The 20358-nt window shown below is 41.5% G+C and overlaps 1 protein-coding gene across 5 annotated transcripts in view; it reads right to left on the minus strand.

Moving 5' to 3' along the window:
• Positions 1-20358, minus strand: part of VPS39 (VPS39 subunit of HOPS complex) — a 1019836-nt gene that overhangs the window by 688306 nt on the left and 311172 nt on the right. For all 5 annotated transcript variants that reach the window (XM_044074020.1, XM_044074018.1, XM_044074019.1 and 2 more), the window contains exon 4: positions 17502-17544. In XM_044074020.1, coding sequence (XP_043929955.1) covers positions 17502-17544 — 43 coding nt within the window. The remainder of the gene's footprint in view (positions 1-17501; positions 17545-20358) is intronic.

The following is a 20358-nucleotide window of genomic DNA, read 5'->3' on the forward strand; positions in this document are numbered from 1 at the left end:
GAAAACATGGTTAAGGCTTCCTTAAAGGAAATAAAATGCAATGCTGGCAGTGAGACAGATAACATACCTGGTATATTAAACATCAGGGTTCACGCATGGTTACCCCAGTAATTATCATTTGTAACACTCTCCTGCAAAACTGCACTGCTCCATCTTCCTGGAAAAAGCCTTTGGCTTATGCCCTCACCAGTATCCCAACAATGTGGACATATTTGCTGTTATCGTAACCCCACCACATGGTGATACTTCAGCAGCATCCTACACCCTATCCCTGTGTGTGTGTGTGTGTGTGTGTGTGTGTGTGTGTGTGTGTGTGTGTGTGTGTGTGTGTGTGTGTGTGTGTGTGTGTGTGTCTAAACACATGCCTGCAAGTGAGGCTACCATCACTGGTTTGAGACTACCAAGCTTACATACCCTTGTCCTAAGGCCCTTGGTGCCATACAAGTTTCCATTTGCTGTAGAATAGTCAGCCAACTCCCCCTCCCCCTTACAGACAAACTAGTATAAGACATTCACTCACACCCTCCCCTGTTTGGCTCTTTCAGCACCTCAGTCACTAACTGAATTCTCGTAATTTGGCTTGTAGTTAGGGTTTCATCCCCCCCATGCTCCAGGTGACAGGTACTGATGATTAGCCAGTTCTTTTCCCTTCCCATTTAGGTCCCTTTTGTCTCCACAATTTTACTGTTTGTTCTTCCAGTTTGTTTTAATTGCTAATCCTAGTATATAGTTTAAGGTATAAATACATTCTATTCCAGAACTGAGTGTGACTAGAAGTTTAATTCTGCAAGCTCCTGAGATAAAAGGCTACCCTTTAAAGGCCAAGTATCAAGATAAGGCTAAATGAGAAAGACACTATATACCTTGGGTACATCTATAAAGTACATATGGTGAAGTACACTTTTGATGCCTGGTTTACTCACTACACTTGCTTGATGATTTTAACTGTGATAAGCGACTTCTCAGTACAGCTGTGTCGCTTGTGTATGCAACACAGTCTAACCTATAGCACATTTAGTTTTAAGGGACCACAGTTAGGGTCACTTTTATTTTTGCCATGTCTGTAAATTTGCTTGCCTTTACAGGGGTACTTCAGAATCAGTCAAGCTCAGCCCCCCCCCCCCTTCCAGGCTCAAGGGGGTACTAAACAGAGCTGCCCTATTTTTCCTAATCCTGTTAACTTTATATCTAGAACTACTGGCCTATAAGTTGTAGAATTTGAGGATAAAAGCATGCAATATTAAGGGAGGGTACAATATAAAATTTCACTTTATATCATGATTTATGTTTACATCCAGTGGACCCTGAAGAAGAAATTTATGGGGCTATGTCTATACTGCAAGAATTTGGGAATATTTTGTGTTAATGTCCAGCAATTGCAAGTCCTCTATTAAAATTATTTGCACTCTGTGGCTGCTATGCAGCAATTCCCTTGTTTGGGGGAACAAGGGAATACTAAGTATCTGGGCCTACTATTTGCTTCCTCAATAAATTAAAAAATATCAAATTACTTTGGAGGTGCTTTTACAGGGCTTGGACAGGAAATAAAAGTTAATCTGCCTGAACCTCAAAGGATTCAGGTGGATTCAGGTATCCAAGGCAAAGAACACAACTTCCACGGGACATGATAGTATCCCAGGCTGTATTCTGCACCATCTCCAGCAAGAACGGACTTCGCCATTGAACACCTTATTGAACCACAGCCTAAGTACACGCTTCATTCCAGCAGAGTGGAGAACCGCCATTGTCATTCCCTTGCACAAAGGTGGTGCCACAACTGACCCTGGAAACTATTGCTCCATTAGCTTGACAAGTATGATCTGTAAAGCCATGGAGCGTATTATTATGGCTCTCATAAACAAGGACATAGGCAATCTCCAAGCACCTGACCCCACCCAGTTCGGATTCATCAAGAGAAGATCTTGCCCTGGTTGACTTCTTTGTGACTGTCCCCTAGGCCAAGAATGAGGGGAAAAGTCAGTACATACAGCTTACCTTGACTTGGCCAAAGTCTTTGACACAATCCCCTACTCAGGCATCATCAAGAAGCTAATACAACTCGGCATAAATGCCTATCTCATCAGGTGGGTGGCCAACTGGCTCTCCGACAGGACCCTCAAGGTCAAAATATGCACCTCCACCTCCAATAACAGACCTGTAGTTCCCCAGGGATCTGTCCTGGGACCCCTACTGTTTGCCATCTACTTCTCAAAGGTCCAGGCAAAGACAAAAGGCCTGTGGCTTACCAAGTTTGTGGATGACTATAAATTGGGTGCTTTCACTGACTCCCCAAATGATGTCAATATACTACAAGAGGGTCTCACAGCAACTGACTGGTGCCAAAGTCATGGCCTCAAGCTAAATGCAAAAAAATGTATCATCATACCATTCGGCAAAACCATGGCCGCTACTGATTACCACATCAACAGTAACCCCTGAGCACACAACCTGTGGTGAGACACCTGGGTACTCAGGTTGATGATAATCTCACATTCGACTATCATATAGCGGCAGTGGTCAAAAAAGCCTTTTAATTGGTTCATCTCATAAGTAAAGGGATTGCATCCAGAAAAAAGGAGGTTATTACCGCTCTATACGTCTCCCTATAATGCCCCATTTGGTATGTACCTCTTCAAACATCTGCACCAACTGGAAAGGCCACAGAAATACTTCACAAAGAGAATCCAAGGTCTCCAAAAACTGCCCTATGCAGACAGGCACAAATCACTGTCACTCTATTCGATATCATACAGATTGCTCAGAGGTGATCTGTGTTTCGCTCCATATCTGCAAGTCTAACTGCTCTTGCATTATCCACTCAAATGGTCTGAATCTAATATGTGACATCAACAAAACATGCTGGAGAGGCAGGTTTGTCTCCCAGAGGCTGCCCCGACGCTGGAATAGACTTCCCATACCAGAGTAACTCACTGACCCTCTTCAAGCGCAACTTTGATGAGTGGATAGGAAAACACAAATTTGTCCCAGGGGTTCCATCTGTGTCCCTCATTGACAGGGGTGGCAGGTGCTGACTGAGGTTCCTTTTTGGAGATAAACTCTTGACTAGGCTTGTAAGGGCCCTAGAGCCATTAGCCTAGTAACCTCCTATGTTCCTATGGTTGTTTGTTTTATTCTTCCACTGAAACCATAACAGGTCCAGGGTCTTTCAGGACCTCCCTCCAGCAGAGGTAAGCAGTGGTGTGTCCTGTATGGGATATTAGCAGCTAAGTTTGGTACTTTAGTGTAGCATTGCTCAAGTAAGTGCAATTGGGTGGCTTGCAGACTTATAAAAATGGTAGCGCTGTACAGAAGGGTAGGAATTAGTTAAGTTGTGGCAACTGTTTTCATAGTGTCATCCAAAATCTAGGGCTTTATCTTATAAAGGGTAACAAGTGTTTACTTTTTTTACCTGCTTGCTTTAGATGAAAATCAATTTTAAAATGTCATCAAGTTTGGTACAGTTAGATGATGTTATACTGAAAAGATTTTTCTGGTGAGAGAACTTGAGGGTAAACAGAACTAGTTTAGATTTTGGGGAGTTTAGGTGCATGAAACCAATATTTAATGGATTGTAGGGATTCCTGGGTTAGCTGTTACAGTTTTTCAAGATACTTGGCAGAGCATTTTAAAGTTCAGTCTGCTGCACACTGCATGATGGCACGATATTTACTTGCAGTGTGGATGTTCTTTACAAATACAATGAAAAGGACTGGGCCCAGTACAAACACTTAAGGGACAACTGTTATATTTAAAAGGGAAGAGATGTCAGTTTGCCATTTCATAGCCTGCTTTCTGACAGTGAGACAAGCTGTTAAGCCAGGAGAGAGCTGGTTGGCCTAATCCTAATGAAGACAGCCTATTTTACTGAATTTAGTGGGAGACAGTATTGTAAGCTTTAGATAGGTCTATAATACTGCACAAATAGGGCTGGTTGCCTTTCATTTCTGCTTTGGTTGATGGCAGTGATGAAAGTAAGAATGAAAGATAGTACTGTGATGTGGATGAAATCCACACGGTGTTGAAATATGAGTTTAATATCAGAGCCAAAGTTAAATAGTTGGGTTTCGGTGCATTTTTCTAGTACTTTAGAAAGCAGTGACAGAATGGCGATGGGCTGACAACTGGAGATGCCTGCAGAGAGTTCTGGGACACCGCTTTCTCTGATTAAGCGGTTGATTAGTATTAAAGAAGGATAGACCATGGCATAAGCTGCAAGCTTGATGTATTCGGCTGGTAGGTTTTCTGGGACAACAGTAGTGGGTTTTGGCTTGAGGGGATGTCTTTTGATAACGTATCTTTGTGTTGAAAAAAATAATGACAACCTTAAATGTTTTTTTTTTCTTTAAAATTCCTTTTCTGAAGGAAGTTCTTTTGGCAGACACTTCACTTTGGAAAAAATGAAAGCTTCAGACTTGTGTATTTACAGCCATCAAGGGAAATAAAAAGTAGGCCCAGATGCTTAATATTTCCCTGTTGCTCCCCAAAAAAGGGAAATCCTGCATAACAGCCACAGAGAACAAACAACTTGGGTCAAGGGCTTGCAGTTTCTGGACATTAACTTTATAACCCAAAAGGGTCCCAAATTCTTGAAGTATATACATGGTCCCATAAATGTCTGATCATCTTTCCTATAATTAACAGTTCTGTGTTATCTTAACTGCCTCTGCATGTCAAGGCAATGTAGTTTATTTACCTTTGTTGGAATACTAGAAAAAGAAAGGCTGCTAGACTGAAAGATTAAGTTTGGGTTCTGAGACTATCTTGGGCATGAATTCTGGGTTAGTTGATAAGGTTACTATAAGAGCAGAGACAGAGGACACCTGAGAGAGCCTGTAGTCAAGACTCTCCTTATCAAAGTTACTTTTATGAGGAAAAAGGGTTTTCCCAGAAAGAAATTTAAGGTCTGCTTTTGCACAGGCTTTTCTAAAATGAAGTTGACATTCGAAGGAGAAACAGTAGCTCTAATATGGATCCCAGCAGAAAGATTCCCTGCAAAAATGCTTTGCAAACCTGAGCAGTAAGGAAGTAGAACTGAATCCTTAATGAACATTTGAACTAGTGGTTACATATACATACTCTCATGGCTGAGAAGCTACAGCCTCTGTGAAACATTTTAATCAGGACCTGGAGAATGTAAGGTATGGAGACTGTAAACAGTTACTGCTGGGTGGTCCATAAAGTTAAAAAAAAAACAAACAAAAAAAAAAAAAACAGAAAGGCTGCTCTTTCAAGTTTAATACAAATCAAAGAAAAACATGCATAAGCTCTTGTGCCTCAGCTGTGTAGCCTTCAAGAAGTATAAACATACAAACATGAGCAACTGTATATATACACAAATAAAACAATCTAATTAAACAATTCATTAACAGATAATTAAATCAGATGCCTCCAGTTACATTCAGTGTTAAGAACCCAAGGAATTAAAGTGCCACACTTTAAAACTAAAATAGACTCTTTATATATCAGCTTATTTTAAAATATAGTATCATCATAATATTTTGAGTATATTTGTTCCAGAATGCTAACTTGCAAACCAGAAGAATCACCTCCATGACATAACTTAAAATGCAGAGAAAAGTGCAGTTGTGTACACTTACCATAAATGTAGATGTTCGAGTGTATTCACTGTTGCAGTCATTACATTTGGGTAATCTGCTGGCAGGTTGCCCTCAGTCGGCCTGAATAACAAAGTCTTGGGTCCTGCGTCGGTTACTGTCTCCTCTTCCATGATGTCAGGGGTATAAAACATGCAGCCGACGCCATTTTATCCAATTTTTCATGCCCCAGATGTCAGGTGCCCCCCAAATGGGGAGCAAAAAAAAAATATATATATATATATATATATATATATATATATATATACATAAAAAACTAAACAGCAATATATAAAAATGCACTTTCAGCAACATAACCTTTACCTTCATCGAAAAGCAAATACACCACAAAGGCTTTAGAGTATAGGTTCATAGGTTGGTACTAGGCTATCAGCCCTAGGGCCTATACAAGCCTAGCCATAACAATTCCCTGGCTATTTCTTCCCACATTATTTAGTGAAGGAAAGAGAAGTTATAGGAAAGGGGGATGGCGGGTGGGTAACCTGGACTGCAAGGGTGAATACAATCGAACATCTACATTTATGGCAAGTGTACACAACCGTACTATGTTCTTTGTGTATTCACTGTTGCAGTCATTACATTTGGGTAGAATCCCAAAGCTATGGATGGGAGGATAGAACTAAATAGCATTAGGAGCGGCTATAAGGCCCTACAGAACTCCAGTGGCAAAGCCTGCCCTGGATTTAGAAAATAGAGGCAAATGATAGTGCTTTGTGAAGCTTCTAGAATGTCTTTGGTTAGAACTCCTCTGAGAAAGGTTGATGAAGTAGAGGCAGCTCTGGTGGAATGTGACCCGATTCCCTTGGGTACAGGTTTACCATGATGCAAGTAGCAGAAACAAATGCAGTGGCTTATCCACTTAGAAATAGTCTGCTTTGATATAGCCTTCCCCTCAGATCCTGATGCGAATGCCACCAGTAGTTGCTCAGACTTTCTTAGAGATTTGGTCCTGTTTTAGTAGAATCTTAGTTGTCTGTGTACGTCCAAGGAATGCAGAATACTCTCCCCCTTGTTCTGTGGATTTGGGTAAAATGTTGGCAGGTGAATAGTTTGGTTAAGAGCCACAATGAATACCACCTTAGGCATAAAGGAAGGATTGGTCCTGAGGGACACCCTGTCCTAGTGAAATGTAATAAAAGGCTCCACAGCCATGAGAGCCTGTAGTTCTGAAACCCTTCTTGCTGAAGTGATTGCCAAAAGGAAAGCTGTTTTCCAAGATAAAAACTTTATATCCGCAGTAGATGCTGGTTCAAAAGGAGGCAGGGTGAGTTTTTCCAGCACAAAATTGAGGTCCCACGCAGGAGTTGGTAATGACCTGGGAGGCCTTAAATTTTTGGCCCCTCAAAGAAACTGCTTTAGCAGAGGATGAGAGAAGATAGGAGGCTCCGTGTTGTAGTGAGCCAAAATGGCAGAGGCATGGATTTTTATTGAAGAGAAGGATAGGCCCTTGTCAAGCATCTCAGTCAAGTATTGTAAAATCTGACGGATATTTAGTTTTGCTGAGTCCATTCCTTGTGCTTGGTTCCAAGCACAGAATCTCTTCCATTTATCAGCATAAGATTTTCTAGTACTAGGCCTTCTGGCTTCCAAAATGACACCCATAACAGATTTACTGAGAGGTGTTTGAATAATTACATGATCCATGCTGCCAGGTTCAGAGTTTGGAGCTGAGTGTGCAGAATTTGATTGTTCTGCTGAGAGAGTAGATGAGATATTTGAGGCAAGTACCAAGGAGGGAGTTGAGACATATTCCTTAGAATTGGGTACCAGTGCTGGCGAGGCCAGTCCAGAGCAATTAGGATCATTTTTGTTTTCTCCTGTCTGGCCTTTAGTAAGACCCTGGGAAGAAGAGGCAGAGGAGGAAAGGTGTAGACTGATATGTTTTTCCAAATGAAGGATAGGGCATCCACTTTCCATGCTTGTCTGTGATAAGTCCTTGCAGAATTTGTCCAGGTGATAATTTTGGGGAGAGGCAAATAGATCTACGTCTGGGCTCCCCCATTTCTGTGTTACCATGCTGAAGACTTGTGGATCCAGTTTCCACTTGTGAGGGTCCATAAGATTTCTGCTTAGGTCATCTGCCGGAGTATTTTGTTTTCCTGGCAGGAATTGAGCTTGAAGATGTACTTGGTAAGTCAAGGCTGTGTCCCACAATGCCATGGCTAGTCTGCAAAGGGGGTAGGAATGTGTACCCCCCTGCTTATGTACCACATAACCATGGTGTTGTCCGTCTTTATCAGTAGTTGTCCTGGATGAAGTAAGTCCTTGAAGGCTGTCAGGGCATTCTGAACAGCTAGCATCTCTTTCTGGTTGATATGCAGATGCATTTGGTTTGGGTTCCATATGCCCTGAATGCATCTCCCCGCCAGGTGGGCCCCCCAAGCATAGTCTGATGCATTTGTGATTAGGGTTTGGGTGGCAGGGGGTAGAGTGAATGACAGTCCCTTGTTTTGGTGACATGTCTCTGCCCACCAAGGAAACTCCTGTTGTAGGCAGGGAATAAGTGGAATCATTGTTTACAGACTGTGACAATGTTGACTCCATAAGCTTTTTAGGTACCATTGAAGTTTCCTCATATGCAACCTTGCATTTGGAATTAGTAGGATGCAGGATGCCCTGAACCCCAAAGCCTGCAGAATTTGTCTTGCAGATAACTGGGTTTTTGTTGCCATCTGTTTGAAGTATATAGTCAGTTGCCTTTGTTTGTCTGGCGTAAGGTAAGCCATCTGGGCAGCTGTATTCAAGCTTGCACCCAGGAATGTAATTTTTTGAGAGGGTACCAGTTGTGATTTCTTTTCACTTATTGTGTACCCTAGGCATGTTAGAAGCCTTTTTACAAACGCCAGATGTTAAAAAAGAATGTCCTTATTTTCTGCTTGAATGATACAGTCGTCCAAGTAAGGATAGATCTGTATGCTTCTTTGTCTGCAAAATGCAATTACTGGTGCCAGGCACTTTGTAAAGACCCTGGGCGCAGTAGATCAGCCAAAGGGCAGTGCAGAGAATTGGTAATGCATAAAACCTGCCTTGAAGTGGATGTATCTTCTGCACGATTCCCTTATTGGGATATGCAGGTATGCCTCAAGTCTAGAGTCACTAACCAAGCATTCTTGCCCAGCATGGGCAGTAGCTGTTGTAAAGTCAGCATTTTGAATTTTGGAATGTCCAGGAACGTGTTCAAAATCGATAAGTCCAGTATTGGATGCCAGGCATGGTCTTTTCTGGGTACCAGGAACAGTCTTGAATAAAAACTGTGTCCTTTTTCCTGTTCTGGTTGAATAGCCCCCAGATCCATGAGGGACGTAACTTATTTCTGAGCCTCTGCCCATTGATTTTCTGGCAGATATGGCCATTCATTTGGAATTGGCAAAGTACGGAAATGAAATCTGTACCCCTGGGATACTATGTTTAATACCCACTTCTCCTGGGTAATTAACTGCCAATTTTGAGCATGAAGTGATAATTTTCCCCCCAAGGGAGCTGTCAAAAGATAAGTGATTGGTGATGGTAGAGGGAAGTCAATGAGGCTGCTTACTGTAGGGTTGTGCTTTGTTTCCTCCAGATTTGGAGGTAAAGGCACCCCATTGCTTTGACCTGTAAGAACCCTGTGATTGGTATCTAGAGCCTTTTGAGCACCTGGATTTGCCCTGAGAGGCTCTGTTGGACACAGGAAAGGACCAGTTTTTAGTAGTCCAGTGCCTACTGAATCTGGGTGGCTGCACTTGTAAGAAATCTTTTACAGTTTGCATTGATTTAGATTTGTCTTCCATTTTCTTTAAAACCTCTTCTGCCTTATTACCAAACAGAGTATCATGCTATAAAGGGGCATCCAACAATTTAGCTTTAACATGATCAGGCATATTTTGCTCCTTGAGCCAGGCATGCCTTCTAATCACAGATCCAGTAACTGCGGCACTGCAAGAGTCTCCAAGGAATCAAAACCACATTGCAAAGTATGCTTTTCAACCTGTTCGGCTGCATGCAATAATTCCTGTAATTCTTTATTTTCCACACAATCGGAAATCAACATCATTTTCTGTTTCAATAGGCCCATAACATGCTGTTGACATTTAAGCATATGAAACTGGCAGTTTAAGGCCCTAATTACCAAGGCTGCAGACGTATAAACCTTCTTTCCCCATCTATCCAGCGCCCTGGAATCTCTATCAGAGGGGGTAGGATTTCTGGCTGTAGAGGCCTTTACACCTTTGGGACCCTGTGAGATAGTAAGGGTCAGCAGCAGGATTTTTTAATAGAAATTTGTGGGAGTCAGGAACCCTGTAATATCTGTCTGGCTTACTAGGAGCCAGAGGTAGGGAATCAGGAGCCATGCTTGATTCCAAAAATACATCAACAATGTCTAATACAGGAGGTATAGCTAAAGGCCTATGCTGAGGAAGAAGGAAATCCCTAAGCCTTTTTTGTTTCTGAGAAATCTTGACTCTCCCAATGAAAATGTTCCCTTAAAGTATGCAAGGTTTCTCCAAAAGAATAATCCTCAGGAGGAGATGCAGATGGGATGGATTCTTCTGCATCTGAATCCTCAAAGGGTGGTATAGAAAATTCCTGATCAGAAGAGGAATCAGAAGAAATCGAAACCTGATCTGAAGATTCATAATCAGTGTCTTGCCTAGGCCTCTTACCGGGGGGGGTTGGGAACCCCTGATCAAGGTAATTAAGTCCTCAGCCATTTTGATAATTTGTTTTTTAAGCATAGTGGCATGAGCACGTGGCTCATGGGTCGGTTTTTTAGACTTAGAAGTTGTTTTTGAAGCTGGCGTCGGTTTTATATAAAAATGTTGAGGCCTGAAAACGCCCTCAGAAGCCGGTGCCTGCTCAGCGGCTCAGGACCCATTCGAGGGAGAGACATCCGCGGGTTCAATACTCTGAGAAACTCGTGGCATACCGGACTCCACATGTGTCTCGGTAGAGGCCTGTGACTCAAAAGTAGCAGGTATCAGGAGCTGCAAAAGTGCCTCACTGAGTGCCAGCGAACCGGCGACTAACTTAGGAGAAGCTTCGTCATCGGTTTTGGACCTCGACGGTCTGTCTCTGACTTTTTCTTTGCGTTTTTTGTGAACTCCGGTAGTCGGATTGCTATCTGAAGACATTTCAGGGTAATTAAATCTGGACCAAAATACTTTGAAGCAAAAATATACCGACGCTTAATAGTGCGTTGGTTAAATCTAGCACAAAACCGACAGCAAGGCACGTTATGATCTGGGCCTAGGCAAGGAATACAGTACAAATGAAAATCCTTATGAGGTATTTGCTTCCCACAAGTAATGCAATTATTAACTTTTACTGACATTGGTATGGAGCAAGAAAAAGTTTCCCCAATGGGGTACTTAGCTTTAATTGAAGACTTCGGTTCTGAAACTCGAATACGAAAATTTCAGGAGTTGGCCGACTGGCACTTGCGAACTGCTTCGGGCACCGCGCGAAATGAAAGACTGGATAAAATGGTGTCGGCTGCATGTTTTATACCCCTGATGACCTGACATCATGGAAGAGGAGACAGCAACCGATGCAGGACCCAAGACTTTGTTATTCAGGCAAACTGAGGCCAATCTGCCAGCAGATTACCCAAATGTAATGACTGCAACAGTGAAACACGAAGAACATCTGGACTATTACAATTAAGTTTTTTTAACATCTCTTACATGTTCCTGCTGTCTAAGTTTGACTGCTCTCTTGGTTTCCCCTACATAAAATGAGTCACATGGGCATTTAAGTATCTTAATCACTCCTTCTGTATTACAAGTATATCTATCAATACAAACCTAACAACACTGATCTTAAAAAAAAAAACATTTCTGAACATATTTACAACTCAAACAGCCCCAACAGGGGAAGGTCCCTGAAGTAGCAAGAGTCCTATAAGAATACTTATTTGGAAGCTGAAAATTACTGTGCATTAACATACCTTTTACATTCCTGCCTCTTTTATAAAAATACAAGGAAAAAGACATAAGATGGTAGAAAAAACACAATGCTGCAACAAAAAATTCCAATAATATTTAATCAGTTCTATCAGTTTCTCATTAAATACTTTGTAAGTAGTAACAAAATACATTTTCTGTCTATTAAGGTAAGATATACTACAATTTCTATTTTTTTCTATTTTTCAGATGGCATGAACTGCTAATCTAGTGGCCACATTATTAACAGCTTCTGCCTTAACTCAAAGTAAGACATTCTCTATAATAGACTTGTCATAATCCCTAGAGAGGAACATTTGAGCAATAAATGTAATTTCTTTCGTAAAATCTAATGCACTATTACATAATCTTCTCAATCATAAAAATTCATCACAAGGTAATGACGACAACAAAATGGGAGGGGGTGACAAATCGTACTACGCAAAAATTGCCCACTGTCTTCAAACTTTCTATAAATAGAAGTTAGAACTCCTTCTCCTGGTCCATAAAGAAAATTTGGTCCATTTAGCTTTATATATCTTCTTGGTAGAAGGTTTCTGGGCTATTGAAAGGATGTGGACCATCCTTGGATATAGGCAGAGTCCCTCGCCATCAGGAGAACTGGAGAAACAATGTGGTTAATTTGAAGGACTGTATGCCTGAATGAGGCTTGCTGGACGAAAAGAAGGTCTGGGTGAAGCATGAGATGCAAGCTTTTTTTTTTCAAGTGAAGCCAAAGAAGAGGGGAATCGTACCTTTTGAAGCCAAAAGGAGGCCATAAGAATTACATGGCTATGCACAATTTGGCCTTCTGCAAGAATGACATTACCAAGAGAAAGCAAGGGAATGTGCAATGTCCCATCAGCCACTGATGGACTAGAGCATCCAGGGGATTTTGTCCCTGATGAGCGAGGACAGGAAAGAATCTGCTGCATTTTGTGTTGCTTGGGGATGCAAAAAGATGGCAGCAAGGTTTTACCCACTGGCTGCTGCTGTTAGACTGAGGGACCACGTGCGACATCAGGATACATACCTGCTAACCTTATTCACTAATCAGCTGACATGAGCTGGACTATAATTTACTATCAGAAAGCATTGCTAGGCTACTACCCAGTCACAGACCCTCATTGTTTCCCCAACACCCCCTTGCTCATTGATTTGCCATACTACTAATATACCATCAATGTGGATCGTAATTGCACCCTGTGGAAGACTGTCCTGAAAGGCCTACAATGTTAAAAGAACTGCACTCATGTCCAGTATGCCAATATGCAGTCCATCCTCTTATGTCCACAACCTTTGGAATGTCTGCCTCAAACAATGCAAACCCCACCCCATGGTACAAACATCTCTGGCAACTGTGACTTAGGGTAAAAGAGGGTCAAAAAATACTGCTTGTTCAAATTCAGTAGATGTAATCATAACTACAGGTGTCTTCCATATGATCCGGATAGTGAAACAGTTTGGTCCATAATATCCCTCAGGTGAGACCACTGAACACAGAGGTTCCAGTGCAGGAATCTTGTATGAAATCTTGAAAATGACACCAAATGAATCATTGTGGCTATTAGCCCCAGAACATCAAGAATAACAGTAGCTGTCAAAGAAAAGTGATGCAAGACTGCACACTGTAGTGACATATTTCTGTCTCCCGGAAGTCTGACCAACATCTGAATAGTATCCAGGGGCAATATATGAACAGAAAAACTTGAAATAGCTCTACTTGGGACTTCATGGTGTTCAATGACATCCCCAAGGACAGACAAAACTGAAATAAGTACCCCCTTACATGTATCAGTGTCACTCTCGTAGTAGAGGTGAGGAGCCAGTTGTTTTGATATGGAAAGATCCTGCCTCCCAGGACTCTCAGATGAACTGCAAAAGGTGCCATGCAGTTGGTGAACACCCAGGAGTCTATGAAGAGACCAAATGATAGGGTCCCGACATGATAATGACTGGTTCCTATCCAGAAGCACAGGAATCTATGGAAGCTTTGGCTATTTTTATGTTCATTTAGGCATCACCCTAAAGATCGACTGAGTACACCCAATCTCCCTCCTGCAGATAAGGAAAGATTCACTGCACCATGACCATCCAGACCTTGCTTTTCCTTGCATACTACTACTTTCTTGAGGACAAAAAGAATATGGAATAAACTCCATATCCTATCTGAGCTGGTGGGACCTCTTAGCCAAATCTTTATTCTAGAAGGCTATGTATCTTCAATCTGGCTCCCTCTTTTTGATGGAGTGAAATATCTACTGCGGCAGAGACGTTAGCTGGCATACATTTAACAAAATATTGTACAGCCTCTGGACATAATGTTACTGATCCATCTGTCTCACATGGTGGTCAGCTACACTTGTAGATGCAAGGACAGTTGACCTTCCACTGCCACCAAAGTGGAACAGCAAGGCAAGTACTCAGGAGAGTCATTACTGCTTCCCAGAGGAAGGACTACAGAAGCACTGATTTTGTGGACCACCTCTGCCACTGGGGAAGTGTCGGTTATAGAAGTCTCCTCACCCCCCCCCCCAGCAGTCACGTTACTTTTTATTGGTGACTGCTCGAACTGCTGTTAGAGGAGTTTTGATACTATACATTTTTAATACTTTTCTGGTTCATAGTGAAACATAAAGAATCACTGAAGCATTAAAAACTTTACCACTTTCAACTCCTGTTTATTCAAGTTGGTTCCAAACAAGGACGAGTTGTCAAATGGGGCACTAGTGAAGGATGCCTTAATATTTTTTCAAAAAAACACATGATTTTCACCAGGCTGGTCTTCTCACGGTAATGCCCTTCCCAGATGTCCTTGCCACTCCTTCAAGTGCCTTATGAATAAGCTACTTAGACAGTGAAATAATCCTCTGCATAAACCCCCCCCCCCCCAAAACTGTATTTGCTGACAGAGATATCAGTGAGGAATTTTTTTCAATGAGTCAGTGGCTTTCTCTGCCAATTTTCAAACAGGGTCATGCACATGGTAAAGCAGTTAAGAGCCCTATCAGCAAACACACCCAACATGAATGAATGCTTCTCCATTTATCCACTGCTCTAGAATCTCTGTCTGGTGGATGCACTGATGGACTCTCATCAGAGTGCTCTCTTTTGATGGCTGCCAGTACTACAACAGAGTCAGGCAGGGGAGCCTTACTACAAAGAATTCTGCCCTTTGGAGGCCAAAATAACTTGTACAATTTCCTTGGTATGGGCTCAGACACATCAGGTTCTTGCCAGTCTATCATGTGATCAGCTGGAAGTACCACTCAAGATGTAGGTGGGGTACTTCAAAAACCCTCAGCAGGATCTCCTCTTCGGTGAAGGGGGGGCAAGGATTTCAGATTCCCTCTGCCTCATCAGTACCAGGACCTTTCCAAATATGGGGCCTTCTGCAGGGGATTGAGGGGAGCCCTTCCTTTCATCATGATTCATACCTGGAGTTGTAGGCTCTGGAGAGTTGAGGTGCCTCCTCTTCCTTGGAACAACTGTTCTAAAGAGGGGAATTCTTCCAAACAGAGTAATATATAATGGACTTTGGAACTGACTCTTGGTGGTATAGCGAGGACATGGCTACAGCTTCAAGTGAAAGGTGAACATGGAGGAAATGAAGCAGAAGGTGCAGGTCCACTAACCATCTGTTTGGTAAGGTAATCATTGCTGCGACTGATACAAACTCCAAAATCAGTCAGCAGAGAGATCATGACCCCAAATGCAAGAAACAAAGCCACAGCCAGCAATAAGGGCAGTTTTTGTCACTAAAGGGTCAAAAAGCCAATTACATAGTAAATGACCCCAAGGAGGACTGATGCCAAACCCCGAGTCAAGCTTCCAACATAGACTCCATCACGGTGCTTAGTAACACTTGACATATCAGTCAATGTTGAGGTCATGGGTACCAAAGCAGATGCTGATGAAAGCAAGATCGTCAGAGCTGATTTGGAAGGTGTAGGAATCTCTCTCTCTGCTCCAAAACTCCCAGTGCCAAAAACTGGGCCAGTGGAAGAAACATAAGACATAGAAAGGGTGGGTGTTTCTCTGCCACTCTAGATACTGAAGGAGAAGAAAAAGACACAATTCAATCTGACCTTTGATCACGGTCCTAATTTATATGCAAATAAAGGCTCTGTGAAAACCTTACTGACCTCACAACAAGAGGCCTGAGGAAGGGTGAAACCTCCAAATATCTTGACAAGTCTCACTCTAAGGAAAAGCTGCCCAGTCTCCTCCTCCAAAATGGATCGGAAGCACTAGTTAAATACAGCAGGAAAATATGCCTGAGAGGTCTCTGTGGGAGGTGAAACTTTTAACAGGTGAGATTCTCTTCTGAGTACATTGGCAAAGAAAGTTTACCCGTGTTCCTAGGTTTCATCTTCTACAACTGTTTTCCTTCTTTCTCTCCTGTCTTGCCTCTTTTCATATGATGGGAGTAGTCACTTTAAAATATTTGCATTCATGCAGACTTCTGGAGCCAACTTCATGCAGACTTCACAATTTGCTTCAAGGTGATATGCCCACAATACACTATACAAAAATCATGAGTGCCTCGAGGGGAAATCTTGTCTCTATATTACATGCAATTTTTAAACCCCAGGTCCTTATCCATCCTACAGAATTTCAAAAACACCATGATCCTGAGGAAAAAAAATAACAACTAAAATTCAAACAGTAGCTTCAAAATACCAGCAGTAGGTCAGCTGTTTTTTTCAGATACAGCACTAACAACAGCAGTTCAGCACAATGGCAAAAAAAAAACTGTTCCAAAATTAAGATATCAAAAAACCCTTAGCTAACTATCTAAAGAAAAGTACAGGTAAGAAAGGTTTTTGTGCAGCTGATGAGATCTAATGTGAGAGAGGCTCTCATCTAACTTCTTACATGAAAAATTTTAAATATAGCTAACAGGAAGTGAAATATTAAACTATTATGCACAACTAACCCGACCTGAAATATGCCAGACTAACTTATAAAGAGAAAAAAATTAAGACTTACCACTTAGATGAGTCTCAAGCTGAGGGATCTGTGCTAAAACAGATGGGGAAGAGAGGAACACTGTGGGAATAATGGGAGAATAATGGGAGGAGTTCCAGCTATGATGCTGAAGTTCAGTACCAAACATGGCAACCAATCCTTCAACTTGACATGGGTAGACTATTACACTTTAGTAAGTAAGGTACAAATAAAGTCAAGAAAAGGAACACACTCCCAGTCTCCGTAATAGAAAGAGATAAAGCTTTATGACTCAGATGTCCTGGGACTGAGCAGTTGCTTGAGTGTTGGAAAAACTTGGTGGGGGACAGTGGAAACAAGCAGCTCACACAATCTCACCTATCCTGGGAGGAGGGAGATGTTGGTCTCAGCTAGCTAACCACTCTCATGCATGAGGAGCCTTGCATGTTCAAAAGAGGAGTAGGAACATGGGTTTGGGTTTAGTGATCTCAAGTCAGACATGGTAGTTCTCAGGCAGCATTTGTGTTTGAGAACACACTCATGCAACATGGAGGTACAGAACACCCCAAGAGCACACAGGAATGAACTGACTTGAATGAGTATCAGAAACCATCATTTGCCAACCTGAACGTAAAGATAAACTAAATCAGTGAGAAAAAAATTGAAATATCACCAGTAGCCTGGAACTGTATATTGCTGTGACTTGCAGCTACAGAGATCTGGAGAAGGGTTCTTAGATGCCCAACATTATGGAAAAGGGGGAGGTGCGACAGTAGTTTAGTACAGTTTTAGGTGTCCGGCTTATGAAAGCAATGTGATGGAGATGAAGCTCCTAAAATATATTGCGTTATTCCTACTCATATTCAGTACAAATATGACTAAAATTCTGCTTACAAAATGAATGCCTGACAGTAGATACAAACACTTTCAGGTACTTTGTAAACCTAAGTCTCACTGTAAACGGGATACAAACAATATGACTATTTCATGCCGAAAAGGTGACAACTAAACTCACCTAGTAAGCTGATCAGGATCTTGTACTGTGCTGCCACATAAATCTGGAAAAGAAACATTTCTCAGGTTAATAACACAGCAAGAATACTATCCACAGTTGCCAACTGGTTCTACACATTATGGTTGACTTCAGAAATCTAAACACATCGCATTATTATGGTTTAATAATGCGGCCACTTGAAATCAAAGAAAAAGAAAAGTACTATCTCTCTAAACTCATAGTTGACAAGCATTACCAGTTTAATCACTCATCACTAATGAAGGAAAAAAGACAAATGTGTAAAACAGGACATAATTTTGAGGACTGTTAGCCTTAGCACTCCACAGTGAGTAGGTGCTTACATAAATGTTGTGTCTTTCAGCTTTTCCCGGTTAGGGGTTGCCACAGTGGAACTCTGGTCCGCTAATGATTGGCAGTTGATTTTTACATGCTGAGTTGCCAGCCCTAACGCACAACCTTCAACGAAGGTACGCCCATTCACTCAGGTCTCCACGCAGAAGACGCTCTAGCTGAGAGTCAAATCGGTCAGCGTCTTACTGTGAGGCGACAACGCTACCGCAGCACCACCACCAAATGTACTAAATTTTGATAACTCAAGGTCTTCCAATAACAACCTGGTAATGCAATTTGGTTTTAAAATACTCCACCTACTAATAAGCATGCTTCCTCAACATCCTCAACATAATACAAATTCACAGCAGTTATGGTTTTAAATGTTTTTGTTTTAAGTCTGTGTATGTGGACTGGGAAGGCATAAGTTAATGTGCTTTTAAATTATTAAATCTGGCACAATTCAGAAGTAGACAGCTGGTTTAGGCATTAGGTGCCATGCCATATTTATCAGCAACTAAAAGGAGATGAATCTGGATAGCTTCCGTAACTGGAACAGATTACCTTAAAGCACAGGTGGATTTCAAGTTAGCAAAGTGCAGCTCTTGGAGATGAATATTACTACTCATCAACAGCCTGATAAAAAGGACATGCAAACTTCCCTTGGTGAAGTAAATGGAAGCACATTATATAAGCTATATTAATGTCATCTGCAAAGTACAGAAGTTACAATGCACAAACAACCCACTACAGTACACACATCCTAATCTCTGTGACATTCAAATTCACGCTTATTTAGGTGCTTGCTGGCCAAGTCCCATAACAATAAAGCAATATAAAATACATGAAAACGCCGCACTAAGAAAAAAAACAATCTAAGGAATTATATCTAGACAATTTGTTTGAAAATTAAAAGTAGTGTCTGGAGATAAGTCAATTAGAAAATAAAAAGTAAATGAATAAACAGCAGCAAACTAAATGAGACAAACTGGCTAACAGTATACTACAACAAGAATTATCAAAGATTAAAAGCAAGATCAAAAAGATAAGTCACGGGAGTCCTTTCACAAACAGATAGCATGACGATTCTCTTAATCACTGGGGAAGGAGGGTTTAAGAGACGAACAGCTAATGGCAGAAAGCCTTAACTCAAGGTGTGCCCTAGAAAGCTCCAACTAACCCGTGGAAGATGAACAAAAAGGCCTGGCCGAATAGTAGGGAGCCAAGAGCTCCTTAAGTTATGGAGAACTCGGATCAGTTAGGGCTAAGTAAACCAAGAATACAACTTTGAAAGTCATATCTGAGTGAATGGGCAGCTAGTGCAAACGCCATAGAAAAGGACTAATATAAAGGTAGAGAGTGGCACATGCATGTAGCTGAGCTGCAGAATTCTGAACTAGCTGAAGACAATCAAATTCATTCTTGGACAGCTCAAGGTAAAGGGAATTCCAGTATTCAAGCCGTGGAGAGACCAGACATAAACATTCAACTCCAAGAAGTTGCTTGATATGACAGAGACTTTGAAGATAGAAACAAAACATCTTAATGTCAGTGTGCCATCAAAACATCACACTATGATTCTTAACCTCATACCTCTCAACGTGACACTGAAAATCGGAACAAAGGCCCTTTGGAAAATAGGTACATCCAGCTAAAATCTGAATACCAAGTAGCAAAGAACTCTTCCCAGTTCCAGCAGTAATGTGGGATACTAATCAAAAACATGTTTAAAAAGCAGAGACACAAAAATGATGGAAAATATAAAACACTTATCAATGAGACAGTGTAAAATCTGGAGACTTTAATGAACTATACAGTAAAGTTCTACCACACAAGGTCATGTATTCTTGCTTCAGAAAAAGGGAGATGTAAGACATGTGCCCTCTTTCTTTAAATTATTGTTGCCACTAATATGTTGGTCATGTAGTGTGGTTTTCTGTGTACTACACAACTTCAAAAATAATTTCCCACCCCTTGCCTCTGTGGAGAAATGAATGGGCTGACTAGGACTTCCAGCAAGACAGCATATGGGTTACGGGGCTCTTGTCCAGGCTGGAGAGTGCTTGGCATTTGCCCTCAAAACAGGAACAACCAGACTTATTTAGCAAACAAAGGGAAGACATAGGGCAAGACCCACTGGACTGGGGGGATATGATATCTCAACTAAAGACTGAAACTCAACATTAACAATCCATCAGTGTACTCTTTTGAAACTAAAGCTTCCTTACAGCTACCACATAAAAAGCCTAATGACAGTTGTGTGTCATTTATCAGTTCCTACATGTCCTTGGAAATTATAGTCCCCCTCTATTCTACTCTCATTAGAGATGAATATGATAGCTCCTTTGACATATACATCTGTCCAAATGGTTTCCACATGTTTAGTCAATCATAGCTAACATCAACCTTTGTATTACTGACCCACCTGTTGTTCGACAAAGGATAATCCCCAATGAAGGGGAATATACGCCTTCCTCAGGGACTGTGCAATCTTGGAGATAGTATATATAATTAGCAAGTGGTACAG

Source organism: Protopterus annectens, chromosome 6.part0 (genome assembly GCF_019279795.1).
Source record: "Protopterus annectens isolate FY-2018-M chromosome 6.part0, PAN1.0, whole genome shotgun sequence".
NCBI lineage: Eukaryota > Metazoa > Chordata > Ceratodontiformes > Protopteridae > Protopterus > Protopterus annectens.